General features: G+C 41.6%; 1 protein-coding gene across 1 annotated transcript; it reads right to left on the bottom strand.

Moving 5' to 3' along the window:
* Positions 1–4,015: 4,015 nt before the first annotated feature.
* Positions 4,016–24,735, bottom strand: CD53 (CD53 molecule). The gene is made up of 8 exons (XM_015075579.3): positions 24,580–24,735; positions 10,876–10,955; positions 9,852–10,028; positions 8,316–8,390; positions 7,708–7,803; positions 7,100–7,180; positions 5,705–5,788; positions 4,016–4,886 (listed from the first exon to the last, which is right to left on the bottom strand). Exons 2-8 carry the CDS (start codon positions 10,936–10,938, stop codon positions 4,815–4,817), a joined length of 648 nt encoding a protein of 215 aa, XP_014931065.1. The 5' UTR covers positions 10,939–10,955; positions 24,580–24,735; the 3' UTR covers positions 4,016–4,814.
* Positions 24,736–25,937: the final 1,202 nt, after the last annotated feature.

Here is a 25,937-nt window from a genome sequence, read left to right as displayed (position 1 = left end):
ACAGGGCATGAGCAGGGGAAGGGCAGAGAGAGAGGGAGACACAGAATGTGAAGCAGTTTCCAGGTTCTGAGCTGTCAGCACAGAGCTCAACACAGGGCTTGAACTCAGGAACTAGGAGATCATGACCTGAGCCGAAGTCGGATTTTTAACCGACTGAGCCACCCAGGCACCCCAAGAATTCTTCCTTCTGAGGAAGAATTTGTTCCATGTCACCCTCTTACCTTCTAGCAGTTGTTGGCAATCCTTGGTGTTCCCTGGCTTTAGATACATTGTTCAGTCTCTGCCTCTGTCTTCACATGGCCTTGCCTGATGGGTCTTCATACATGAGTTTAAAATCTCCCTCTCCTTTCTCTTATAAGGACATGAGACATTGGGTTTAGGGTTCACCCTAAATATAGAGTGATCTCATCTCAAGATCATTGATTTAATCTCATATTCAAGGACCCTAGTTCTAAATAAGGCCATATTTATTGGTACTAGGCATTAGAATTTGGATATACTTTTTTGGGGGACAAAGTTCAACCCACTATAGTTACATTCTGGTTAATTTCCTCATATAAATCGTCCTGTTTATTAGTCTCACTTTAGTTGTATCAAATCTCCTTTTAAACATATTCATTTAAGGGATGCCTGTGTGGCTCAGTTGGTTAAGCATCTGACTTCGACTCAGGTCATGATATTATGGTTCGTGGGTTAGAGCCCCGCATCGGGCTCTGTGCTGACAGCTCAGAGCCTGGAGCCTGCTTCGGATTCTGTGTCTCCCTCTCTCTCTGCCCCTCCCCTGCTCATACTCTGTCTCTCTGTCTCTCTCTTAAAAGTAAATAAATATTAAAAAAAAAATTTTTTAGCATATTCATTTAAATGAAAAAAAATTCAACTATATATTTTCATCCTTCAAAATGCTTAGGGGCCCCTGGGTGGCTCAGTTGGTTAAGCATCTGACTCTTGATTTCCACTCAGGTCATGATCTCATGGTTCTGAGATCAAGTCCCACGTCAGGCTCCATGCTAGCGTAAAGCCTGCTTAAGATTGTCTCTTTCTCCTTCTGTCCTCCCTCCCCGTCTCAAAAATAAAAATTAAAATGCTTTGTCTTTGTTTCTTTCTTCTTTCTTTCTTTCTTTCTTTCTTTCTTTCATTCTCTGCACCCATCTTAAAGATGTTCTTTATTTTCTTAAATATAGAAAAACATGGCAATTTATATTTTGTTTCAAATAAATACAATATCTGAAGTTTTGTAGGTCCATTCCTATTGTTTGTTGATTCTCTAGGTTCACGGTGCCTTGTATTCTCATATTTTTTAGTGAATTTTATTTGTGAGTAGTTCAATTTCATAAAAAGTTTGCTGTTTGAGATTCATGGAGACCTTAATTGTTATTATTAATATTATTAATATTAATATTATTGGTATTATTGTGGGCTCATTCAGAAAGTGTACGCATTTTGCTTCTGCCAGAGTTTGGGATGACTTCTTGTTTGGAACTATTTTAAACTAAAGTTTTAGTTTGAGAGTTTGCAGATGACTCAAACACTATAAATTTGCACTTTAAGCCAAATGGTCAGATTATGGATTCAACTTTTTAGGGATATTGCCTTCCTGTGCTAAATTGTAAAGTTGAGGACAAATTTTCACATAATCTTTGGTGAAAGTGAGTGGTATTTTTAGTTTACTCTTTTACTAAGGTGTATATAGCACTTAGGTGCCTCTGACTTATAAGAGGAAAGATCTCTGCTTAAACTCTCCGCCTTAGACAGACCCAAAAATTTGCCTCCTATACCCCGTGTGCATGAAAACCGAAATCCAAGTTCACCTAGTTTGGCAAATGTCCTCAAATTCCTCTTACCTCTCTGGTTCTCATCATCACAACATCTCTGGCATGAGTATTCCTTACTTTCATTCCAGGTAAATAATGCTCTTAACAAAATGTTTTAAAGCTTTTATCTAGCACTTTAGTTGTTTATAGTGGCAGTTTGGTGTAGTAGTATTGTCTGCTTTCTTATCAGAAACAGAAATCTCCTTTTGCTATTTGAGTCAATTTAGATGGTTTCTATTATTTTAGACAAATGTTTATAGCAACTACATTTTTTTTCCCACAAAATGATTGGCCTAGATTTTTTTTTTAATTTTTTTTTTCAACGTTTATTTATTTTTGGGACAGAGAGAGACAGAGCATGAATGGGGGAGGGGCAGAGAGAGAGGGAGACACAGAATCGGAAACAGGCTCCAGGCTCTGAGCCATCAGCCCAGAGCCTGACGCAGGGCTCGAACTCCCGGACCGCGAGATCATGACCTGGCTGAAGTCAGACGCTTAACCGACTGCGCCACCCAGGTGCCCCATAGATTTTTTTTTTTTAATTGTATAGTTTCATGGGCTTTAAAATCTGAACTGTATTTGTGGTTATGACACAATTTTTATTTGTAGTTAATTTTTGCCTTTTCTCTTTCTTTTTCTAACTTGATTAGGCCAATAATTAATAGAGACAAATAAAGAGGAGTTAAAATAGAATGTAATAAGATCTGTGAAGTTTCTATGAGTGCGTTATGGAGGTACTCACAAAAGACATTTTGTCAATATTTAAATGGGGAGATGTATATAAAGCTCTTAGCAAGCAGTCTCATACTTGCAAAGACCTCGATAGATATTAAACTTGGTCATACTAGGGAAACCTACCTTAGAGAGAGGGTAGGAATTATCCAGACAAAGGGATCATTGGATGAATGGGAGAAATCCGTTTGTATAGATAGAGCCCAGAGCAACTAAGTAAACTTTAATAGAACTAAAGTGTGGAATAAAAGGTAAGTCTGGAGAGCCAAGAGTGGGACATATGTAGGGCCTACTAGACATAATAAGGAACTTTATCCTAAGAGAAACATAGTATTGGAGGGTTTCGAGCAGGAAAGTATCTTGTTTCTATTTATGTTTTAGAAATATTATTTTTGGCTGCTGTATGACTGGATGTTGGAGTGAAGGACAGGCTAGAGTTCAGGACAAAGCCCAGGTTTCTGGCTAGGGCACCTGGGTGGTTGGTGTTATCATTCACTGATATGGGGAACAAAAAAAGAGGAGCAGGTTTGGAAGGTACAATAAGTTTTGTTTTGTACATGTTGAATGTGGGATACTTTTGATACTTGTGCTCAAAAGAACGTGTCCTCTGCTCCTGGTCTCCCTCAGGAAAGTGTAAAATATGTAGGTTTCCCTATAACTACCACGAAAATGACCAATTTTCCTTAAAGGGAGGTGGGAGATCTTACACAAAACTTCAAGAACAAAAACCCAATTCTTCTGTCCTTTTCTCTACCTTCTCTACATTTGGTTCTGTGCGAAATACGTTCTGATTTTATGCTTTGTAACATATGGTTATTAAATCATTTAATTTAGCTTCTAGACAATATAATTCAGTTTTTCCTGGCCCAAAAGACATGATGTTGTTGGCAGCCTCTAAGATGGCCCCCAGTGATTTCCACTCCCTGGTATTCACATCCTGTATAATCTCCTGCCCTTGAGTGTGGGCTGACCTTTTTGACTCACTTCTAAGGCATATAATATGGCAGGATTGATGCGATGGAACTTCTGAGTTAGATTATAAAGGATTATGGCTTGTTTGGGTGCTGTATTTCATATTCTCTCATGGCTGTTTTGCAATGGGGGATACCAACTGCAATGTCGTAAAGTAGCCCTGTGGAAAGTTGCAAGTGGCAAAGAACTGAGGCCGACCAAGAGGCATGTGAAAGATCTTGCAAGTACATCCTCTTCCAGTCCAGCCTTCAGATAAATGCAGCCCTGGCTGACATAGTGATTGTAGTCATGTGAGAGACCACGAATCAGACTCACTCAGCTAAGCTGCTCCCAGGTTCACCACTCACCAAAAAGAACGTGAGATAATGTGTCTATGTTCTCAGCCACTAAGTTTGGGAATAATTTGTTATGCAACAATTGATAACTTATCGACTGCTAGGAGGACATTCAGACTGAGTCACAAAAAATATATTTTAGATATAAGAAAAAGAATGTAATGATTGAGATCACAAGCTATTTTGTTTATTGAAGAGTTAAAATAGTACATTAACAAAACCTTATTTGCTAGAGAAATAACACCAGAATTCTTATGAATGTGATTATCAGCTAAACCACCAGAGATACTGGTCCTGCTGAATTCCTCCACAGCTATGTAAATCAAAGGCTGAGATTGGCTGAAGTCAGGATACAAATCACTAGACAGTTTCTTCTGGAAGGACAGAATAAATCAATAAGGCCCGTAATAAGGAAGTTGAAAGAAACCTTACCCTTTGGAGAAAGAGTACTCTGTCATTCCTGTAGCCAAGGCCCAGGCCCAGCCAAAAGGAAGCAGGGGGTTGTAACAGTGATCCAGTCAGTCTGGCCCCAGAACTCCCTTCAGTGTGTCTTTTTGCTTGACTTTGGAGAGTGGACAGGGCATCATTTGGAGGCTAGAGAGTTATTTGACAATAAGAAGATGCAAAGATTCAAGTCCCAGACTCATCCTTTGATCTTGAACCATTAGTGCCAGAGGTCTCTTGGCCTCTCATGTCTGAAAAATGGTCGGTATTAGTGTCACCACCTTGAGGGACATAGGTGCGTCTCCATGAGTGGCTGAATGATTGTTCTGGTGCTTGAGATGGGAAATGACTAGCAAACACATCTCTTCTCTGGTTGTATGAGACAGGGACCAAAACAGGGAAGAGATGAGAGGGGGACAAAGACACCAGGCCAAGAGGTGACCATTTAGGGCTTCATGCTATAAATGACTTTGCATTTCCAGAGATGAAATAAGCCTCTCCAGCACAAGGCAGTAGCGGGTCACAACCCTAGGGCCTGGCTGGTTTTATCAATCTGGCAGTTCAAGGTCAGCGCAAAGGACATCCCCAACACCTGAGAAAAGAGTTGGGAAAATATCAGGTCTTCATAGGCGGAGCCATCTCTCCCATAACCCCTGGGATTAGCCCTAGAGAAAAACAAAGTATTCCTCACACTGGAACCACCCTTCCTGCCATCACTTCCAATTCCTTCTCCGTTCCCTTAGTTAGCTTTAGAAAGGCAGCGGGAGATGATGGTGCAAAAACAGTAGAGGATAGAGTGTTGGGACATCTTTGTCTCCTTAAGAAGTCACTTGTATAGTCAAGTTCTGCACAAGTCAACGCTGTGCAGTGAGCCATCTCTACACATACCCTGGGACTCCTTGGTTTCCAAGCAGAGAAAAACTGTTCCCCCCTGAGCTTCTTGATCGATATCTTAGTTATTCTGTGACACACCCAAAACACTTGTATATAAAAATAGTAGAAATGTCACACAATAAAAAAATTTGCCCCTGACTTATCATGCTAAGCAGAGAAACAAGGAGGAAATTGATTGTAACTTTTATCAACTCCTGCTTAGCATACAAGGCCAAATTTTCATATAGAATGTTTATCTATTGCAAGCTCTTCCATCCCAGCTGAGTGAATGACCAAAGTAGGGGTCTGCTTGATGACTTTTAATTTGACTATGAAGCAATCATATTTCTTAGGGATAAGTTGACCCGATAGATCGGGATATTTTCTGTATGCCTCAAATTGGTAATGACATCATTTGCTACGTGACTGGGGAAGCTCATATTTATTGAGCATGTACTATGTACCTGGTAGTGTTTTAAAACCTTACATGGCTTAAATAATTTAATCTTCACGATAGTCCTGTGGCTAAGTTCTTACCTGGATCACACATACACAGATAGTGATGATTCCAACATGCAGGAAATTGGAATGAAACCACTGTTTTGCTTTTGCATAGCAACCCTAGAAAAAATCACAAGTACAAATGATAACACTATATTATTTGACTTTATCAGGAGGCTAATTTCAGAAGATAGTTTCTATTTTGCCTTATGCCAAGAGACTTAGACCATTTTTATTTTCTTTCTATGGTTGAAGAAACAGGCTTCAAGCAGCAAACATTAAACAGAGCCCTTTCTGGTGTTGTTATCATTACAGTAACACCTGATGCAGAAGTCCTAGATCTTTGCACACTGAGTCAAAGTAGCTCCTGAGAGGCACCTCAGCAATAGATATCCTTAGGTTTTTTGAACTCTCACTGCTGACTTGGGATTACTAAAAGTGAATATAGCCCATGGAATTCTAGGTTTGGTTGCATCTCAGCTTCTGCTGAAATGTAAATCTATCATGGCCCTACCAAGCTCCAGGGCAGTTCTAGTTGGTGAGTGTTTCAGTCTTTCTTCACAGACCTAAAAATGTCTGGAGATTTTCAAAAAATCCCATGGGGTAACAGGAATTTAGGAACTTGATCTTGAGGGAATGTGACCTTGGCTTCTTCTCTGGGCTTAATCTGGAGGTCCGAATTCAGTGGACCGGTTGTTTCAATAGTTCCGCCAACTATCTCTCTCCCCAACTCCTCACTCCTTCACTTATGATTCATTTCACCAAGGGGCTGGGTGATGCCTTTTCCAAGAAAGAAGAGCAGAGAAACAGGAAGAAGGAGAAGCTTTTCTAGCTCACCTTTACAAATTTCTCTTTCAACAATAAGACCTAATTTTTGCTCAAGAAAAATGTAGATCTACTACTGTCATCACATAAACCTTCCCCCCCTCTAATGTAATAGTTTAGAGTAGCAAGATTTGTGATGGCCTTCCTAGTCTAAATGAGGCTGTTCCTTTTTTGTTTCTTTTGTCTAGTTGTCTGGACAACTTTTGTCTAGTTTGTTTAGTTACCTGGGCTGTCTCCCTGGCCTCTATTTTTTTTTTAATTTTTTTTTTCAACGTTTATTTATTTTTGGGACAGAGAGAGACAGAGCATGAACGGGGGAGGGGCAGAGAGAGAGGGAGACACAGAATCGGAAACAGGCTCCAGGCTCTGAGCCATCAGCCCAGAGCCTGACACGGGGCTCGAACTCCCGGACCGCGAGATCATGACCTGGCTGAAGTCGGACGCTTAACCGACTGCGCCACCCAGGCGCCCCAGCCCTGGCCTCTATTTTGTCCAAGGTTCCCTGTTTCTGGCGGGGACGATTAAGCTCAGTATGACTGGAGTTTCTAAGACAATTGAAAGTTTAACCAAAGAGATTAATAACAGAAATATTGCTTAAAAAATTACCTGAACTTGTGGACCTTGGGGGCAAGATGCTGGTGGGTGACCGTTCCAATCACTTGTTCCATTGACACCACAACATTGCAGCTAAAAGCCAAACCCCCAAGAATGTGATGGTTAGAAAGTCAACAGAAAGAAAATTGAACCTTGGAGAGAAGGTGGGCCCTTCATATCTGACTCTAGCCAAAAATCCAGAATTACCTGGGCTACTATGGCTCCTGAGAACAAAATACTTTCAAATCCATCATACCATTTCCATCACATAAGGTTGCTTGAAGCAGAGAGGGCATATTTAATTTACTCACATTTTACACATGAAAAATTAAACACACAGCAGATTTAGTCTGACATGGTTGAGTCTTCCTTACGTTTCAGTAGGACTTAGATAATAAGCCTACCTGAGAATGGGAAGGATGAGAGAATATAGACAATTTTGTACCAATCAAACTGATTCCTGTGCTCTCCAGTTTGTGACTGTTAAACATTATTCTGACTTAGGGACTGTGGACTTTAAATTCTGGAACTTTCAAGAAAGGAAGGTCCTTCTAGCCCCCAGGGACTGAGGTTGGAAAATCAAATCTGATTGAGCTGAGGAGGATTTCATCTACACTCACCAATGACTGGATGGAATCCCACATCTCCCTGGTGCTGTTGTCCGAGCTGTATTTCTGGATGCTGGTAGTCAGGCTCTCAGACACATACTTATTCAGCTGGGCGGGCACATCCCAGCAGAGGAGACATTATAAAAAGCAGGTGAGTTCAAGGAATAAGCAATTTCTAGTATAGGCTAGTGGTTCCATTTGCTCCTCCCTTCCAAATGATCTCCTCAGAGCTAAGGGTGTGACAAGAGGGAGTATATATATAGGAAGATGGTGCGTGGTGGTGATCTCTTGCCCTTCCAGAACTCTAGTTTTTCAGAGGAAGAGGGACAACCAAAGCATAGGCTCTCTTAGGCATGGAGACAGACATTTTCTACTGCCAAACATGGAGAAAAGTAAGTAGGAGGAAGATAAACTTGTTTTTATAGCTCTTCCTATTCATGCTTCAAAGCATGACTCAATGGCAATCTCCTTTAAGAATTTTTTTCCTCTCCCCAATTACAGTTGATTTTTCTTCTTCCATCCCTTTTCCACTTTGCTTCTGCCTCTATTGTAGGATTTATTTGGGGCCAACTTCTTCCCTACGGCCAGAAATACAACGAGTTGTGCTCTTTGTAGCTTACCTTCTGTTCATACACGAAGAGCAGGATGGCCAAGGTCACCTCTGCAAGGAGGATAATCAGCAGCAGGATAAAGAACTGAAGCAAAGCAGAGACATGCTCACAGTGCTGATTCCCATCTTCCCTTACTCCCAAGCCACGCTGGAAACATCTAGGTATGTCTTTGCACATGTGCAGAGGCTCCTGTTCCTGCCTGCTCGGACATTCATAAACCTTCTCTTGTTTTATGAGGGATGTGTGTCATTTTTCTACAACTAGACCCCAAGTCTCTGGAGGGCAGATCAACTGTCTTGTAACTTTGTTCTCCCCTTCCCATTGTGCCTACCCAATTCCAGGCGCATAATGCATATGCAATACTATTTGTTGAATCAATGAAGCAATTTTGGCATCGGCTTTTTGAAAGCTGAACAAAAGACCAGCAAACTAACCTATGTGCCTTTGGAGTTTGGGGCCTGGTCCTTTCTGCAAGATCAGGGCTAGTTTGGGGTGGGGGCAGGTGATAGTGGAAGTTGAGAGAAGCCCTGTACAGATGGGGAGAAGAGGTATTCTAGTCACCCTCCTAACCCTTATTTATCTCCAAATGGAGAAGCTTGCTCCCTCTATGCTAATCACACACCACAGAAAACACATTTTCACTTATTCCCTCTCCTTCACCTTTTTATCCCAACAGTAATCTTGACAGCTTTACCTTTTCCCTGTGTCTATCATCTCCCATCTTTTGCCATTAATCTGAGAGCTATCTGAGAACAGGGACTTCCTAATTCTATCTCTTGGCTCCAGTTTGAGTTGATTCATAAAGGAAAAGAGATTGACCAATGACTTAAGGAAGAACCAAGGCAACTGGGAACACTTACTTATGGATGGAGTGGCACTGTTACAGCAAGCACTATTCTGGGTCTACTAGAGCAACAAGGAGACTTCCTTCAGAGAGCTTACAAACAAAACCTAAGTCTAAGGTTCTCCTCAGGATACTTAACTGACAGGGAGCAACTGAAAGGTTCTAGCATCTCTCATGTTAGATCACAATGGCTGCCACCTAGGCCTTCACCTAAGCTGAGTCATCACACTCTAGTGTGCCTTGTGCAGATCTGAGATAGAGAAGCATCTTCTGCCTCCTTTTAGGAGGGCCACAGTACTCAGAAGAATCTAGAGAGTAGATTTTCCACCACTTAGTGACTCTGACTCAGATCCTCAAAATACGTACTAATGTGAAGAGCACTTAGGCAGATGGATGACACTCGATTTCAACCAGACATGAAGAAATAAAATGCCATAAAGGGAAATTATGATGCGGGTCATTAGTAACACTGTAAAATGAATCCCAAGGAGGATAGCAGTGTCCTCTGCCACCCATCCCTGGGATCCCAGTCAGAAACAAAATACTAGTGGTCTAGACAGACTCAGATGGTCTAAAGTGCCAATCTTATGTTCCTATGATTTCCCTGTGACCATAGATTAGCCACCAAGAAATATCTTGCCTGGGGCTTAGGGCATCACGTCCCTCTACCTAGGGTACCACATCTGCTGCAAAGGACTCACCGACATAAGCAGGCACTTGTTCTCCTTGATGGAGCCCATGCATCCCAGGAAGGCAACCACCATGATAATGGAGCCCACGATGACAAGCACATTGCCCAGTGGGAGGAAGGGGAGCAACCAGAGGTTGTTGTGGATCAAGAGATAGATCCCAAAGCCCAAAATGCAGCAGCCACAAAACTGAAAGAAAGAATTCCGCAACACTCTTGAATATCTGCTCACATTCTCACTTCAAATTAGAATCAGCTCTTTCCATTGGTTCTATGGAGACTGTCATGAGCAACCTCTTTCCCCAGCTTTCCCCATGCATCCAGAAAAGAGGTGACCCTAGCTTCTTCCCGTGATGTCCTACTCATGCTTCATCCCACCCATGTCAAATAGCAGGGGAAGCTCCTTCCTGTGAGTAATACAGTATCTTTGTGCTTCAGATCCCCCACTCCTCATTCCCACAACGGCTTACACGTGGTCTTCCCTTTGGAAACCACAACCGTTGGAGGGGAGGCCCTGGGTGAGAAGTTGATCTTGCTAGGCAGAAAGCTAGAGAAGCCAAACTTTTAAGAATCTTCTCATAGACACTTGAGTACAAACCGATTCTCTGTTTGAAGTTCAATTGCTGAATTTGGTACAGTGAAACTTTCCCCAAAAAGGGGGCTTCCTTTTCAATCAGCTATTTGTCTAAGGGACTGGGGGGAGGGGAGAGCAAGAAAAAGAGTCATTTATACACAGAACGTAGAGTGTCAGGTTTCTCACCCGTAGATGTCAGCAGTGAGCAGTAGTCGCCTAAAGTCCCCAGAGAGAGAAACAGCCCACCTATAAATAACTGCACTGGTACTTTTCAATTGTATAAGCATATCCTATGGCAGGATGGGAAAAGGGGAGGAAATTATCACTCCCTTATTCTAAGCTGGTTATGTCATTCCAACATGCATGGGTTGCTCTTCGTAGCAGACTCTTCAGTAGAGGACAGAGAAATAGAGTCTGGCCAGGAGGAGGTGAGCTCAGTCACGCTCGGAAGAAACACACTTACCCAAAAGAGCAAGTTGAAGAAAAACAGAACGTACTTCAGCAATTTCAAGCCACTCATGCCCATGCTGGGATATTCTTGCCCTAAAAAGTGAAAGAAAAGAGGAGGTAAGTGACCTGGCACCAGAGAAGAGAGGACACAAATGTTCAGGGTTTAAAATCTCCAGCATCACCCTGGGTTTGAGCTGCGACTCTCCTCTGGGAAGTTTCCCTAAACTCCCGGATCTCTCGATCTCTGCATTGAGGTACCTATCGGTTTATCTTGGACACTCACTTTGGCTCCAATTCTGCAAGCCAAGAATGCTTACCGCTGAATTAGGTGCTGTAGAAGAAACCCATGGAGCTGCTCTCAGAGGAGAGTGAGTCACAGTGACACCACTAGGCCAATTCTCAGAGACTAGTGCTTGGGCACTCGCTCAAGAAGGTGACCAGGGGTCAGGCATTAATCAGCTGATTCATCAGCTGTGGAGAAGGTCAGTGACTTGATCAGCCTGTTCCTTAAATGCCCTGAGATGCATGTACATACCACATGTGGTCTGTAAACCTCTCCACATGAAAATGGGGGTGGGGAACCTATGTCTGATTCATGCTTTTATTGAAGCAACGTTTATGATGTTTTCTGTCCTAAATACAGTGAGAGATATAACCATGACTCTCCGGTACCTACCTCCAGAAGATGTGAATCTTACAGCAGAGGTAAAACTGGCTAACCAATACCCAATGGAGAAATGAAAAGGGGTAGAAATTGGAGCTTGATTTTTTAAAAAATATAATTTCATTTCCCAGCAAGGACATTAATGTGCAAAGCCTCATCCTCAGTTCTAGAGATCTGGATACACAGTTGTGAATTTTCTGTCAGACACAGTTAGTTTCCCTAGAGTAACTCATATTTGAAAACTGCACATAAGACTGATCCATAAAGCAGAATGTCAATTTGTTGGTTTTTTCCCGTTAGAACTATGCCTTTTCTAGTATATAGATTGCGTGTATAATCCATTGCTTCTACCCTCTTAACAGCAGCCAGAAATCAGATGGTCTTGAGGGATAGGTCATCCAGCCTGTCTAAGCCTCATGAGCTATTTGTATTCTACAATAGAATAATCTTCTCTGTCGGAAAGACCAAATACGTATACTTACTTGGTACTATTTTCCTTTTCCTTTACTTTGTCCTTCTCTTTCTCCTCCTCCTTCTTGTCTTGACCCTCAGGATTTTTCTTAATCCCCATAATTTAACCCCATAATTTTTAACCCCCCATTTCCCCATAATTGTAACCAAGTTAAAACAAAATCAATTAGATTATAAATGTGTCTGGATATACTTGAGAGGTTAAAAAAAGGTATGACGATCTACGACATAGTAGTAGAGGTAGTAGACCTACCTTTGCTATAAGTAGTAGCTTTGAGGTCAAACTTGAATTCAACTTCCACCTATGCCACTAAACAGCTACGTGAGATTTGGAAACTGACTTGACATCTCTAGTCACAATTTGTTCCTATGTAAAATGGGGTAAATACTTATGTCTCCTAGGGTGGGTGTAAAGATGAAGTGATCTTACAACAGAGACATATATGACCAGGACTCAGTAAGTGAAACCCATGATTATTTAGTCTTAAAGGAACTCTCTGGGAAGGGAGAAATGGAAATATACTATTATAAGGTTCTCATGTGTGTTGTGGTAATGTCACTTGAGGATAGACTCTGGTGAGTTAGAGATGTAAAGTATAAACCATAAGGCAACCTCTACAATAACAAAACAAAGAATTGTAATTACTAAGCAAGCAAGGGAGATAAAAAATTATTTTAAAATACTAGATTAATTGAAAGAAACCTAAAAAGAGGAAGGAAACTGCTGTGGTCTGAATGTCTGTGTCCCCACAACATCCACATGTTGAAATCTTAATGCCCAATGTGATAGCGTTAGGAGGTGGAACCTTTGGGAGGTAGTTAGGTCATGAGAGTAGAACCCTCCTGAATGGGATTAGAGCTCTTCTAAAAGAGACCCCAGAGAGCTTGCTAGCTTCTTCCACCTTGTGAGGACACAACAAAAGGTCTGCAACTCAAGAGTGGCCTTGCCTGACCATGTTAGCATCCTGATCTCAGACTTCCAGGGTTCAGAACTGTGAGAAGTAAATTTCTGTGGTTTGTAAATTACTCTGTCTGTAGTAGTGTGTTAGAGCAACCTGCACAGACTAAAAGAAAAACAAAGAACAGATGGGGAAAATAGAAAGTGAATATTCTCAACTCTAGCCATATTAATAGCACAGTAAATGAAATGCTCTAAATATTCCAGGTATGACACAAGATAGCCAATTGGATTAAAGAACATTTAGTAATGAATTATCAGCAAGAGAAGTTAATAAAACAATCTCATTTAAAATTTCATCAAAAAGAATAAAATGCTGGGGTGCCTGGGTGGCTCAGTCGGTTGAGTGTCCACCTTCCGCTCAGGTCATGATTTCACAGTTCATGGGTTCGAGCCCCACATCAGGCTCTGTGCTGATAGCTCAGAGCCTGGAGTCTGCTTTGGATTCTGTGTCTCCCTCTCTCTCTCTGCCCCTTCCCCGCTTGCACTCTCTCTCTCTTAAAAAATAAACATTAAAATAAAATAAAATGAAATGAATAAAATGCTTAGGAATAAGTTGAACCAAAGTGGTAGAAGATCCTGGACACTGAAAACAACAAGAAACTGATGAAAGAAATGTAAGAAGACACAAATAAATGGAAATATATTCTATGCTCTTGGATTGGAAGAATTAATATTGTTCAAATGTCCATACCACCCAGAGTAATCCATGGATTAAATGCAATCCCTATAAAAATTTCAATGGCATTTTTCGCAGATACAAAATAAACAATTCTAAAATTTATGTGGAACCACAGAAGACCCTGAATAGCCAAAGAAATCTTGAGAAAGAAAAACAAAACTAGAAGCATTATATGTTTTAATTTCAAAATATATTACAAAGCTATAGTAATTAAAACAGTATGACGTTGGCATAAAAAACAAACACATAAATCAATGGAACAGAATATAAAGCCCAGAAATAAACCCATGCATATGTGGTTAATTTATTTACAGCAAAGGAGCCAAGCACATACAATGGGAAAAGGCAGTCTCTTCAATAAATTGTGTTCAGAAACCTGGACAGCCACATTGCGAATGAAGTGAACTGGACCCCTGTCTTCCACCAATCACAAAAATAAAATAAAAATGGCATAAAGACTTGAATGTAAGACTTGGAACCACAAAACTCTTAGGAGAAAACATAAAAGGAAAGCTCCTTGACATTTAGTTTTGGCAAGGATTTTTCAGATATGACACCAGAAACAAAGGCAACAAAAGCAAAAATAAGCAACTGGTCTGTATCAATCTAAAAAGCTTCTGCACAGTAAAGGAAACCATCAACAAAATGAACAGACAACCTACGTAATGGGAAATAATATTTGCATCATATATCTGGGAAGAGGTTAATATTCACAATATATAAAGAACTCCTACAACTCAATAGCAATAAACAAAAAGTAAAATCTGATTTTAAAATGAAGAGAAGGGGGCGCCTGGCTGGCTCAGTTGGTTAAGCATCCGACTTTAGATTTTGGCTCAGGTCATGATCTCACAATTTGTGAATTCGAGCCTGCCTCAGGCTCCATGCTGACAATGCAGGGTCTGCTTGGGGTTCTCTCTCTCTCCCTCTCTCCTTGCTCCCTCCCCACTCTTTCTTTCTCTCTCTCTCACAGTAAATAAATAAAACTTTTTAAAAAAATGGGCAGAGCAAGTGAATGGACATTTTTCCAAAAAAGACACACAGATAGACAACAGGTACATAAAAAGATGCTCAACATCTAACCATCGGGTTGGGAAATGCAATCCAAAACTGCAATGAGGTATCACCTCATACCTGTTAGAATGGCTATCATCAAAAAAATAAGAGATAACAAGTAGTGAGAGGACATGGAGAAAGACAACCTTCGTTGCACTGTTGGTGGGACTGTAAATTGGTTACAGCCACTATGGAAAACAGTATGGAAGTTTCTAAAAAAAAGATAAATAAAAATAGAACTACCCTACGATCCAGCAATCCCACTTCTGGGTATATATCCAAAGGAGAGGAAATCACCGTGTCAAATATCTGCAGCCCCACGTATATTGTAACATTATTGACAATAGCCAAGACAGGAAAACAACCTAGGTCCAAACTTCAATAAAGAAAATGTGGTATAAAAATACAAAAGAACATTGTTCAGCTATGAGAAAGAAGAAAATCCTCCCATTTGTGACAACATATTCTCAAAACTCAGAAGACAAAGATTCCCATTTAAAAATGGACAGGGCGCCTGGGCAGCTCAGTCAGTTAAGCATCCAACTCTTGATTTCAGCTCTGGTCATGATCTCACGGTTGTGAGATCTGAGACTGAGCCCCATGTTGGGCTCCCCACTCAGTGTGGAGTCTGCTTGGGATTCTCTCTCTCCCTCTTCTCTGCCCCTCCCCCTGCTTGCACCCGTGCTCTCTCTCAAAATAAATAAACATTTTTTAAAAATAAAAAAATAAAAATGGACAGAAGATATGAACAGATAGTTCACCAAAGAAGACACATGGATGGAGAATATGTACATGAAAAAGTACTCTACTTCATTAATCATTAGGGAAATGTAAATTGGGGAAATGAGATACCCGTACCTCCTAGAGCGGCTAAAATTAAAACAAAGACAAACAAACAAACAACAACAACAACAAAAACCAAAGACAAAAAACTGACCATACCAGGGACTGATAAGGCTATGGTTTTGGTGAAAATGTAAAATGGTATATCCACTTTGAAAAACATTTTGCCAGTTTTGTGAAAAGCTAAACATACACTTATCATATGATTCAGCCACGCCACTCCAAAGAATTTACCAAGAGAACAAAAAGCATATGGTCATACAGACTTATAGAAGAATGTTCATTGCAGCTTTATCTGTAATAGCCCCAAACTGGAAACAACCCAAGGTCCATCAACAGATGAATAGAAAAACAAGTTGATATAGCTATGAAATGGTGCACTACTCTGGAAAAAATAAAAAGTCAACTGTTGATACACAACACAGCGCTGATGAATCTCCAAATAATTATGGTGGATGAACAAAGACAGAAAGAAGATCCATACTGTATGATTCCAGTTCTATACCATTCTGGAAATGAAAACTGATATATAGCAACAGAAAGCAAGCAGATCAGTCATTGGGGACGGAGGTAGAGGAAAGTGATGGTAGTGGCAGTGTTAGATAAATAAAAGGAGAATAGAGACAGGCAGGAGAAAGGGATTGCAAAAGACCACAAATAATCTTTTGGAAGTGATGAATATGTTACCTTGACTGTCGTGAGAGTTTTAGGCATGTACGCATATGTCAAAAGGCCCTTCCTAATTTGTTCCTGTCCATTTCTCCAAACTTGTGGCAACATCCCCTGTCTAGAGAGCAACACTGAGTACTTGTTTTAGTGGCTCCTTCTCTACCTGTGCCCTTTGCTGGAATTTGTCCCTTTTTCTCCCTCTGACCCCTTACTTTGGTTAGCCACTATTCATCCTGACACTCAGCTCCACTGTCACTCTTCCAGGAAGCCCTCTCTGATTGTGTCTACTTCTCCACACCCCAGCCTACTCCCCACAAGGAGTGCCTGTAATACCTACACATCTCCATTATTGCCCTAGCCACTTTGTCTTATAATTATCTCTTTCCTCTCTGGAATGTGAGCTCCTTGAGGGTAGGAGCTAGTTTATTCATCTTTGAATCCTCGAGATCTTACACAGTCCCCTGATCACACTAAAAAAAAAGTGCGGTTCTTCAATAAACCTTTGTCCATTAACCCCAAATAAGCTGATGGAGTGGAATAAACGTGACACGGCAGCATCCGAAGCCTTGGGCTTGAGATTTACGCACCAAGAAGCTAAACTTTTGGACGTGGGCCAATAACTTACACAGAAGGTTGGGCCAGATGCCTCCTAAGGTCACCTCTTCCCCAACATCCTGGGATTCTGTGAGACCTGCTTCAGGCCCCCGTCATTGAAGTGTCCACAGAGCACCAACTAATGAGGCAGCCAGAGACCTGCAAATAGCCCTCCTGATTCTTCCCTTCGACAGGAAGAAAAACCTCTTTTTCTCTTTCCATGATTTTCCACTTGGTGAGACTCCCACCAGTTGAAGGAGAAAAGCTGCCTATTTGGTGGAGATGGTCACTACTTTCACCACACGCAGTGATGGCCCCACTTTTTGTATTAACCCAGATAGAACAGCACTCTGCTCCCCCACCCCCCCCACCCCGCTTTCTTCCTTGTGACTGTGCCAGTTATGAGCTCCTGCCCCTTCCGACCCCACGGTCTGGAAGAACTGATATCTCTCTGCAGTCAGAATCTGTGGCCCAGCCCCATGACTCATGGTTCAGTGAAGAAAGTCCCTGACATCAGCTTCCTGTGATGAAACTGCAGTTAGCTGTGGCCATCTCCCACGGCCCGCTGTGGAGGCCAGGGATGAAGCTCACTTTTTAGTTTCTGCCAAGCAATGATCTTGGGCTAGTAAACCATCGTGTGCATTCCTAGTTCAATCCCTCCCCCCTTTTTAAACCCATACTTGCGGGGTCATCAAATCTAGTCTTGAATGCAGTCAAGCTTAGGAATGGCTAAGGTTGGGGGGCACCTGTGTGGCTCAGTCAGTTAAGCGTTCATCTCTTGGTTTGGGCTCAGGTCATGATCTCTTGGTTTGTAAGTTTGAGCCCCACCTCGGGCTCTGCGCTGACAGCGTGGAGCCTGCTTGGGATCCTCTCTCTCCCTCTCTCTCTGCTCCTCCCCTGCTCTTGTGTACTCTCTCTCTCTGTCTGTCTCAAAAATAAATAAATAAATGAGTAAACAAACAAACAAACAAACTTAAAAAACAAAGAAGTGGCTAAAAACAAACTAAAAAAACAAAAAAGTGTCTAAGGTTGGGACAGAAGCTTCAAGAAGCTATCAATTCAATACAGCCTTATGTGATCCATTCTTGGAACCACAGAAAGATAGCTTCGGTGTTATGCAGCCTGTTATATTTATGAGATGTTAGTAAGTGTTCCCCAAACAAAATCAAGCAAACAAACAAAACCATAGGGACTGAAAGGAATCCATGGTCAAATAATTTTGGAAGTAAACAGGATTAAATAAAAATAAAAGAAAAAGCAATAAATAGTTCTTTTAATGAACGACTTCTGAGCAACTTGTCATACACTAATGTACATTGTTACCACACACCTGTTCTTACAAGATTACTTATAATAACTCAAAGGACATAGTGTTCCATGGAACACAGTTTGATAAACACTAGTAATGGAATCAGATGGACCTAGTTTTGAATTCTGGTAGTGCTGCATGCCAGCAATGTGGCCTGGGGTAACCTGTGTAACCTCTCTTTCACAACTGTCTCATCTTTAAAATAGTGATATTCACATACGGTTCACAGGGTGTTCAGGGGGTTAGATGAGATAACATTTCCTGGATGGCTCAGCATCAGAGTGCTTGGTTCAGTGAACACTGACTAAAAGATCGTTTATTTATTTATTTTTTGAGTGAAAATGTGTTTTATTTCTCTTTTTTGTGTATTTTATTGTATTTATATTAAATATAATTTATTGTCAAATTGGTTTCCATACAACACCCAGTGCTCATCTCAACAGGTGCCCTCCTCAGTGCCCATCACCCACTTTCCCCTCTCCCCCAACCCCATCACCCCTCAGTTTGTTCTCAGTATTTAAGAGCCTCTATGGTTTTCCTCCTTCCCCCTCTGTAACTTCCCCCCCCCACCACCACTTTTCTTCCCCCCTGGTCTTCTGTTAAGTTTCTCAGGATCCACATATGAGTGAAAACATGGTATCTGTCTTTCTCTGCCTGACTTATTTCACTTAGTGTAACACTCTCCAGTTCCATCCACATTGCTACAAATGGCCAGATTTCATTCTTTCTCATTGCCAAGTAGTATTCCATTGAGTATATAAACCATATCTCCTTTATCCATTCGTCAGCTGATGGACATTTAAGCTCTTTACACAATTTGGCTGTTATTGAAAGTGCTGCTATAAACATTGGGGTACAAGTGCCCCATGCGTAAAAGATCAAGTTTAGAGCTTCCCTACCAGTCCATTCCTAAGGGCAACCCCAGGCTTCCTGCTAGATTTTCAGGAATAAAATACATCAGGGACCAGAAGGCCTTTAATAATCCTTTGCTTGATTCATTTTTGGGTAAACACTTAAAAAAAAATCTTTGTTGGGGCGCCTGGGTGGCTCGGTCGTTAAGCATCTGACTTCGGCTCAGGTCATGATCTCATGGTCTGTGGGTTCGAGCCCCGCGTTGGGTTCTGTGCTGACAGCTCAGAGCCTGGAGCCTGTTTCAGATTCTGTGTCTCCCTCTCTCTGTGACCCTCCCCCGTTCATGCTCTGTCTCTCTCTGTCTCAAAAATAAATAAACGTTAAAAAAAAAATCTTTGTTCACCCTCTGCAAAAAAATTCAAACAATAAAGAAAGTACAAGTGTAAAGCATAAAAATCTTCTGAAACCCTATATCCAAAGATAACCACAACTGACATTTTTGGTGAACACCTTTCTAGACATTTTTCTCTATGTGGATCTATTTGCCAATTTACCCAGAAGGACAAGATATTCATCAAGGTGACTGTTGGCTTCCTATCCCTTTCTACACAGAGACTGTAGAGGTTTGTGGTTCATCAGTGAAGGAAAGTGGGGCCTTGATTCACACAAGAGTTTTCTAAATAGGAAAGAAAATCTGTTCTCGAAGAGGGCCCCCGAGTTCAGGCCAAAATAAATTTAAATAGATGATGAAGTTCACTGAACCCTGTACAATGCCAAGTTCTTCACAAATAAATCTTATTTCCTGGTGCAAGGTCACCCAGCTAATGAGCAGCAAACATAGGGCACAAGGCAAGGTCTCGCAGCCTCCTAGCCCACCTTCCTTCTGCTGCCCCAGGCTCCATGTTGTGTCTCTCACTTCCCAATCCAACTCACAGCCCTGCAGTGTGAGGAGCCCCAGGAGGACTCCTTCCATCCTTCAGCGTGAACCCCTGTGAGCAGTGGCTGAGGAGGAATGGGGGTTATGCAAGTATGTCTCTTTGAGGAAGTAATAAGCAATTGCAGGGGGAGAGGTGATACTCAAATAAAACCACACCAAACCATCCACGTTGATGCATTAGTTTCCCCTCATTTCTCTGTCACTTTGTCCAAGGAATGTGTTTGTCATCTTCGTTCTCCCCAAAATTGTGGTCTGGTGAAAACTTTTTCCTTTTCAAAGCTGCGATCAGGGAGAGAAATTAGTGATCTGTAGAAGAGAGAAAGAAGGAAGAAGCGAAGAGGAGGGAAAAAATGAGGAAAGACAAATCCAGATGATCTTGGAGGCTCATTTCTTAGAGGTTGTGTTTCCCTTTGCTAAAAGTATGTGGAGGTTTCCTGTGAAGGGTCCCTGTTCTAGAGACCCATCTATGGTGGATTCAGGCAAGCTATGTCCAAAGCAAGCACGTTTCTCTGTAGGATAATAAAAGCTGCTTATGTGGTATTCCCATCAAAAGTTTGAATAACCTGAATCCAGTAATGAAGAAACAGGAGACAAATATAAAATATAGAGACATTCTATAAAATAGCTTCAAGAATATCAATGTCATGAAATACAAGGAAAGACTCAGAAATTGTTCCAAGCAGAAGGAGACTGAAGAAACAGGACAGTTAAAAGCAATGTGTGATCAGAGATTTCCAGTCTCCATAAAGATACTAATGGATTACTAATTCAGATGCAATCTGAATAAAATCTATAGATTGTTAACAGTATTGCATCAGTGTAAATTGCCTATTTTGATGAATATAAAGTGGTTATGTAAGAAAATGCTTTTGTTTGTAAGAAAATACACGGTAAAGTACTCTGCGGGAAAGGATATTAGGCCAGCAATTACCCCCAAAGAGAAAGTCAAGGAAGGATAAAGAAAATGTGATAAAAGATTACTATTTGGGAAATCTAGGGGAAGGGAGGTTCAGAAATTCTTGGTAGTGTTTTTGCAAGTTTTCTTTAAGTCTGAATTTAAAGAGACAGAGAAGGAGTTGAATATGAGTAAATAATCTAAGGAATTCTGATCTTTAAGTCATTACATCACATAATTCCCTAATGGTATGAATACTGAGATTCCACAGGAGCTGTTTTTAGAAGAACAAACCACGGGATGATTCTTTAGAGCCTCTGTTTGCTCCTGATATAGATTATTAAGCCATGAGTCCAAATTTAAAAGACGTGAGGTATCAAAATGATTTCTCACCCCCATTCCTCAATCCAGTTCTCCTAAAATATAAAATGTCAAACAAAACTTTGACAAATTAAATATATTTTAAATATTTGATTTGTTAGCATCTTGATGTCAGATCAACTGGATTTATAATTAAGTCATGTTCTTTATGTTTGCTCATGTGAAAGTGTACTGGAGATTTCTTTATGTTTATAAGAAAGTTTATAAGGAAAGAGAGTATAGTGTAATGGGGAGGAAGGAGCATCCCATTGAGAATCAGGAATTACTATTTAATTGTATGATTTTGGATAAGTTTCACCCTACCTGGAAAATAACCAGTTTAGAATGTTACAAGAATAGCTAACATTTCCTGGGCTCTCACTATGAGCTGAACACTTTATTCGAACTTCAATAACCTCTAAATTCCACTGAAGTAACAACATTCTCACACTTGGAAAATAGTGCTCTATTTGGAATGATGACAGCTCTTGGCCATAGCTATGAGGTACTGATGTTATTGCTTGGGTAGGAAGCCTCCTGTGTGCTTGTGACGTGGGGGACTGAATAGAGGACTTGCCTCTGTACCCCAGCACAGAGGTCTGAACGCTCACCCAATGGCTTTGGAAATGGCTCCCTTCTTCTCAAAGAAGAAAGCTGTGTCCAGACAGCTTTCCCACAGTCACACTCCAGCTGCAGTCCTTGCCTCCTCTGGCCCAGCAGCCACCCTGGAGGCCTACTGTGTGTAGCAGTCTTCTCTCTCAGTTTCTTTGCTTCAGGATTTTGTACCTGCAGGGGCTCTTGGGGCCCGGAGCTTCCTGAGTGCAGATACCCAGTCTGTGGGCCCGGGGTGATCTGCACACACTGGGTACTCAGTACAGGAAGTGCTGGGGGAGGACTAATATAAGAACACAAACCAAACCACTGTAACTAAATCAACATAGCGTTTCCTGGAACAGAAGGCGAGAGAGAGAGAGAGAGAGAGAGAGAGAGACAGGGCATAACCTCGAAAAAAGCTCCGAACTTCACCCTAGTCTGGGGGAAATCGAGATTGAGGAGTAAAAAGTCTGCCCCTTCACCCTCATTTCAGGCCACATGCCATCAATTCTGACATCTCAGCGTACCCCTAGACCTACTACCCGCCCAGTTGTTTGGTCTTGCTTCTCACTTTCAGGTTCAAGGGTTCTAGATCCAAGGCAGAGAGGGAGATTTCCACTTCCTGTGCTCCTGCAGCCATGGCTTGCACTACAGCCTGACTTGCTTACTCTCGTTTCAAATATGTCTGGGGGGTGGGAGGGTCACACTTCTTTAAGTGTGCATATACTGTGCCCCACCTGGAACGCCGTTTACCCCCCGTCTCCATAGCAAAGTCATACTTCTTTGAAAACGACCCAAAGCAGTCACTTCCTTCCCACGGCACACTCCAACATGCCTACCACATTTTCTGCACTTACCCTCCATTGCAGAAAAGATCACGTTGTGCTGTATTTGTGTGTGGTCGTGTCTGTGCTCCATACCAGAATCTACAAACGCTTTGAGATTGATAAGCACCAGCTTTCCCTGTCTCCAGCACTTAGCACAACGCTTAGCTGTTCTTATGCTGTGGGCTGGGGCTGAGGAAGGGGAACAGGTTTCAGATCTGGTGTCTGAAGCCCTCTGGGTGGTCAGAGGTCAACCAGAGGACACCAGGAATCAAAGACCAATGGAGCTTGATCTTGCCGGTTTGTGCCGGTCAATTACCGAAGGAGAAGTGGCTTAGCAGCCGCAAGTGCACAGGGATGGGTTTTGAATCATTCCCTGTGGGCATAAAGGTGCCCAATCCTTTCATTTAAAGGCTAAGTACTCTTAATTGGCTCACAGGGAAAACAACACAGGAAATCATGCTTCAGCTCAGTCTCTGCTCCAAACCAACCGCAATTTCAAAACAGTGCAGATTCTGGTAGAGACTGAGAAGTAAAACTTCTTTGTTCAGCCAGCAGCTCAGACTCTGCCTTTGCTCAGTTGTCTTTCCACAGCACTTACACATCTGATATCATACACATACACATACACATACACATACACATCTGATAACATACACATCTGATATCTCTTATCTTCCACAGGAGTTCCTGAAGGGCAGGACTATCTTCAGGACCAGTCTCTACCTTGCTACTCTGCCTCCCCACCAGTATCTTCCAGAGCACAGCGCCTGGCTCCAGGAGGCACTGAACATATGATTATTAAATGAATTCATTAAAAAGTCTGGTCTTGGATTCGTCAGTCAGTAGAGCATGCGACTCTTGATCTCGAGGTTGTAAGTTCGAGCCCCACGCTGGGCGTAGAGATTACTTAAAACAAAATCTTAAACAAATAAAATAAAAATTTTTAAATTTGTGGCTCAGTGGCCCCTGAGGTGCTTTGGGAATCTAAAGCCCTTGGTGGCATTGCTATCCCTCATTGTTAGGTGGGTGGGTATGGTCCTTGAGGACTTTTCTGTCTCCTCCAGGGTATGACCAGTTGAGATTCTTGCGGGTCTTGGAAGGAGAAAGCTCTGATATTCAGTGTTTCCTGTGGTCACCTGACATCCAGTAACTATTATGGTGGTCACAGACCACGAGAACCAGAGCTTGGCCATGACTTTCCGAGTCCAGGAGGCCACAGTCATTCGTTACATGGCGTGAATTAGAAATGGTTACAATATCAAGTTTTGTTGGTTGGTGCATGTCATATTATGTTTATCAATATTTACATTTTGTATACTGAATGTATACATTTGGCAAGGTTTGGCTGAACCCTGAGGATCACAATGTTCTTTCTGCTATTTGAAAACAATCAATCTAAGCATCTGTTAGGCGCATTCAGTTTTTACCTTTTGATATACAGGCAGTGGGCATTCTCTGTGTTCCTGACTCTGAGCTGGGTGTTGTCATTTGTAGCTTTCCTTCTATTTAGTGGCTCTGAGGAATCACAGTGAGATTCATAAAAATTTGTAAAATTAAGAACTGCCATCTTCCGGCTGCCTTTCTTAAGGCTCTGGCTGTTGGCTCTCTCCTCACCTTAAAATCACAAGATCGGTCTTCTAAGAGACCTGAACATGTATGAAATCTCCACAATTTCATGTCACACAGAGGGCTCCAGACATCAGAAATGACTACACACAAAAATTCAAGTTCTGAAGCAACTTAAGCATATAAATGCCCTGACCCAAAGAGGTATCAGATAATGCGAACCAATTAATTGAAAAGTCTTTCTGGCCTGCTTGCCTTTTGAGGGGTGCTAGGATCTTGCTCTTTCTACCTTCATGCACTAAATATCTGTGAAATAGAAGTTGCAGGAGGTTTTAGGCTTACTAGAGAGATCTACGGAGACTCCTAAGAAGATACCCTATCCCACACAATATGGTTCAGGTCTTTGCTCTCAAGTCCAATGAAAATATCACCAATCTTACCTTTTGCAGGCACTTTCGCTCAGTTCTTCAGGCAGGATTGGTGATTATACTTGAAATGGCCACGACAAGGCTGGTAACACGGATGTCCGGGGCTATTTGTGTAAAAGGAGAAGTGAATGGAAACTAAATGTGCTCACGCTGTGACGACAGGAAGCCCAGTTGAAGAGAGGGAGGAAGTGAGGCTCTGCCCACCTTCTTGAGCCTCAAGAGGTACAGAGATACTCCTTCTCCCGTGGCCTGTTAAACACCTACTCCCACGACCCACACAAATATCTAAACTTGTTTCTATGAAACCCATGAAAAGTCAAAGACTGAGCTGGTCCAGGCACTAATCGGTGAGCACTTGTGGGTTCTAGGGTGATTTGGGCATTGATTTTTGTCTAGAAAAACTCAGTGCTTCTCAATCGAGGTGGCATCTCAGAATTACTTGTGGATCTGCTCAAGAATAAGTATGCCTGGCTCTCCATTTGGTAGACTGAGACTGGAGTAGAACCCAAGAATAATTATTTTTAAAAGTTTTCTAGGACTGAGACAGGAATGTGTCTTAAGGCCCTTGGCCTTCTCCCCACCCTCTCTCCAGCTGCCTTCCAGAAGATCTCTCATCTCCTGTTGAATTGGGCTGTCGTTTCTAGACTTCTGTGTCTCAGAAGTTGGATTTTCCTTGTATAAGGTTATTGTCAAGGGTAAACCCCAAGACACAATCCAAAGGACACTAGTAGAAATGATTTGGTTAGTAAAGGGAGCCCCAGATTTAGGACCCAAAGCTCTGGGTTTCAATTCCAGCTTTATCTCTTCCAACTCTGTGGTACAACCTCAGCCTCTCCCCTTCAGTTTATTCATGGTAACATCTAATAATACTCCTTCTAGATATTTACTGTTATATCCCCACTAACAGATGAGAAAACAGAGGTTCAAAAAAGTTTAGATATTCGGTTCAAGATTATACAACTAAGAAACACAAGAATTGGATGTTCTTGAACCTCCATGTATTTGTGGTCTTTCCAAATTCTTTCTTGTGGTTGACTTCAAGTTTCATAGCATTGTGATCTGAAATATGCGTGGTATATCTTGATCTTTATGCACTTGTTGAGGGCTGATTTGTGACCCAATATATGATCTATTCTGGAGAATGTGCCATGTGCCCCCAAGAAGAACATGTATTCTGCTGCTTTAGGATGAGATGTTCTGAATATATTTGTTAAGTCAGTCTGGTCCAGTGTGTCATTCAAAGCCACTGTTTCCTTGTTGATTTTCTGCTTAGATGATCTATCCATTGATGTAAGGGGGGAATTAAAGTCCCCTACTATCATTGTATTATCAATGAGTTTCTTTATGTTTATTATTAATTGATTTAGATA

The sequence above is a fragment of the Acinonyx jubatus genome, chromosome C1, assembly GCF_027475565.1.
Source record: "Acinonyx jubatus isolate Ajub_Pintada_27869175 chromosome C1, VMU_Ajub_asm_v1.0, whole genome shotgun sequence".
In the NCBI taxonomy this organism is placed as follows: Eukaryota; Metazoa; Chordata; class Mammalia; order Carnivora; family Felidae; genus Acinonyx; species Acinonyx jubatus.
The sequence above is the reverse complement of the archived record's forward strand: the minus strand, read 5'-3'. Positions and strand labels throughout refer to the sequence as shown.

Bases quoted from the DNA above. Each gene is read 5' to 3' on its own strand.
- CD53 (XM_015075579.3), bottom strand. From the start codon at position 10,938: ATGGGCATGAGTGGCTTGAAATTGCTGAAGTACGTTCTGTTTTTCTTC. The intron at 10,029-10,875 runs GTAAGTGTGTTT...TCTTTCTTTCAG, and splicing joins TCTTCAACTTGCTCTTTTGG to TTTTGTGGCTGCTGCATTTT. The intron at 8,391-9,851 runs GTGAGTCCTTTG...GCTTTGCTTCAG, and splicing joins ACAAGTGCCTGCTTATGTCG to TTCTTTATCCTGCTGCTGAT.